This window comes from Hypoxylon fragiforme (assembly GCF_022984875.1).
Source record: "Hypoxylon fragiforme strain CBS 206.31 chromosome Unknown GGS25scaffold_15, whole genome shotgun sequence".
NCBI lineage: Eukaryota > Fungi > Ascomycota > Sordariomycetes > Xylariales > Hypoxylaceae > Hypoxylon > Hypoxylon fragiforme.
This window is the reverse complement of record NW_026054770.1, coordinates 5,477-6,735: the sequence shown is the minus strand read 5'-3', so window position 1 is coordinate 6,735 and position 1,259 is coordinate 5,477. Positions and strand designations below refer to the sequence as shown.

General features: G+C 54.7%; 1 protein-coding gene across 1 annotated transcript; it reads right to left on the bottom strand.

Moving 5' to 3' along the window:
* Positions 1 to 251: 251 nt before the first annotated feature.
* On the bottom strand, positions 252 to 1,004 carry GGS25DRAFT_526672 (uncharacterized protein; the record flags this gene model as incomplete). The annotated part of the gene is made up of 2 exons (XM_049265030.1): positions 252 to 731; positions 834 to 1,004. The coding sequence occupies 2 exons, from the start codon at positions 1,002 to 1,004 to the stop codon at positions 252 to 254; spliced, it is 651 nt and encodes a 216-aa protein (XP_049111909.1).
* Positions 1,005 to 1,259: the final 255 nt, after the last annotated feature.

Here is a 1,259-nt window from a genome sequence, read left to right as displayed (position 1 = left end):
TAATGCGAAAGCAAATATCACAAAAACACGACTTGGCCCGAAGCACTTCCAGAACCGTCCGCTCGTTTGAAAAAAACACGCAAAACCACACATACCCGCACCGAACCTATCTTTCTTTCTTTCTTTCTGTTTTTTTTTCTTCTTATCTCCGTTTCTTGTCTATAACCGATATAAAAAAACAAATCATGAACCTGTCGTCGTATCTACTTTGCTTTTTTCTCTTTTTATAGGGTGCTGGCTCACGGTGTTTGTTAGAGAGCGACCTTGTTTTTTTGATGGCCGCCTATGACGTCGTCGACGAGGCCGTTCCACAGACCCGTCAGCATGTTGGGCTGCTCCTCGGCGGCGGCGGCCTCCTCGTGCACGAACTTGAGCTCGACGCCGTCGACGCCCATGCCCTCGACCTCGGTCAGCGCCGCGGGCGACACGAGCTCCGGGTTCGCGGCCACGATGCTGATCTGCGCGGGGGCGACGGGGCCGTCGCTGGTCTCGGGCGCGTGGTGCGCTACGGAGTTGTCCGGGAGCAGGGGCACGCGCAGGTGCGCGAATGGGTCCGAGGAGGCTCCTTCGAGGGCGGCGGAGCCGGGGAAGATCATGTTGTCCATGGTCTTGGCGGTGGCCTGGGCGGCGGCGGCTTGGGGTGCGCTCGAGGTGAAGGTCTGCATGAGGCGCATGGTGCGGGGAGGGGGGTGTGGGCGGTTTGATGTGCGAGTGTAGAGGTGACGGGGATGCTAATGATGGGTTGTTAGTCCAACTGCTGATAGATGCTGCTAATACATGCTTCCGAGCTCTCTCCGATAACGGATTCGAGGAATTGGTTGGGCTAAACTTACATCCGGGTCTATATTCCTCTCCTTGAGAAGCTCTGCATATTTCCTGGAGATGGGAGCGGAGGTCTTGGAGCTCGTGAGCAGGGTATTAGACTTGGGGACAGAAGCCGCCGTTGTGGTGCTGATGGAGCGGACAAGCTTTGCAGCTGGGCCTGTAAGACGGGGACCGGCCATGTTTGCTTGGTGGACTTTTCTGCTTCGGACAGATAGAGATAGAGCTAGAGGTTCGTGATACAATTGCTCGTGGCAGAAGCTACGTTTGAGAGGACACAGACGATAGACCAATTGATGGAAGGTTCAACGGGTCGATAGAAGTAGAAAGGAGAACAAAGAGACGGAATAATGAGGGGGTGATGGGGTGGCACGAGGTAGGTAGATAAGCCACTATGTAGGTAATGTAGGTATGTAAAGGTCGTGGTACTGTAGGTA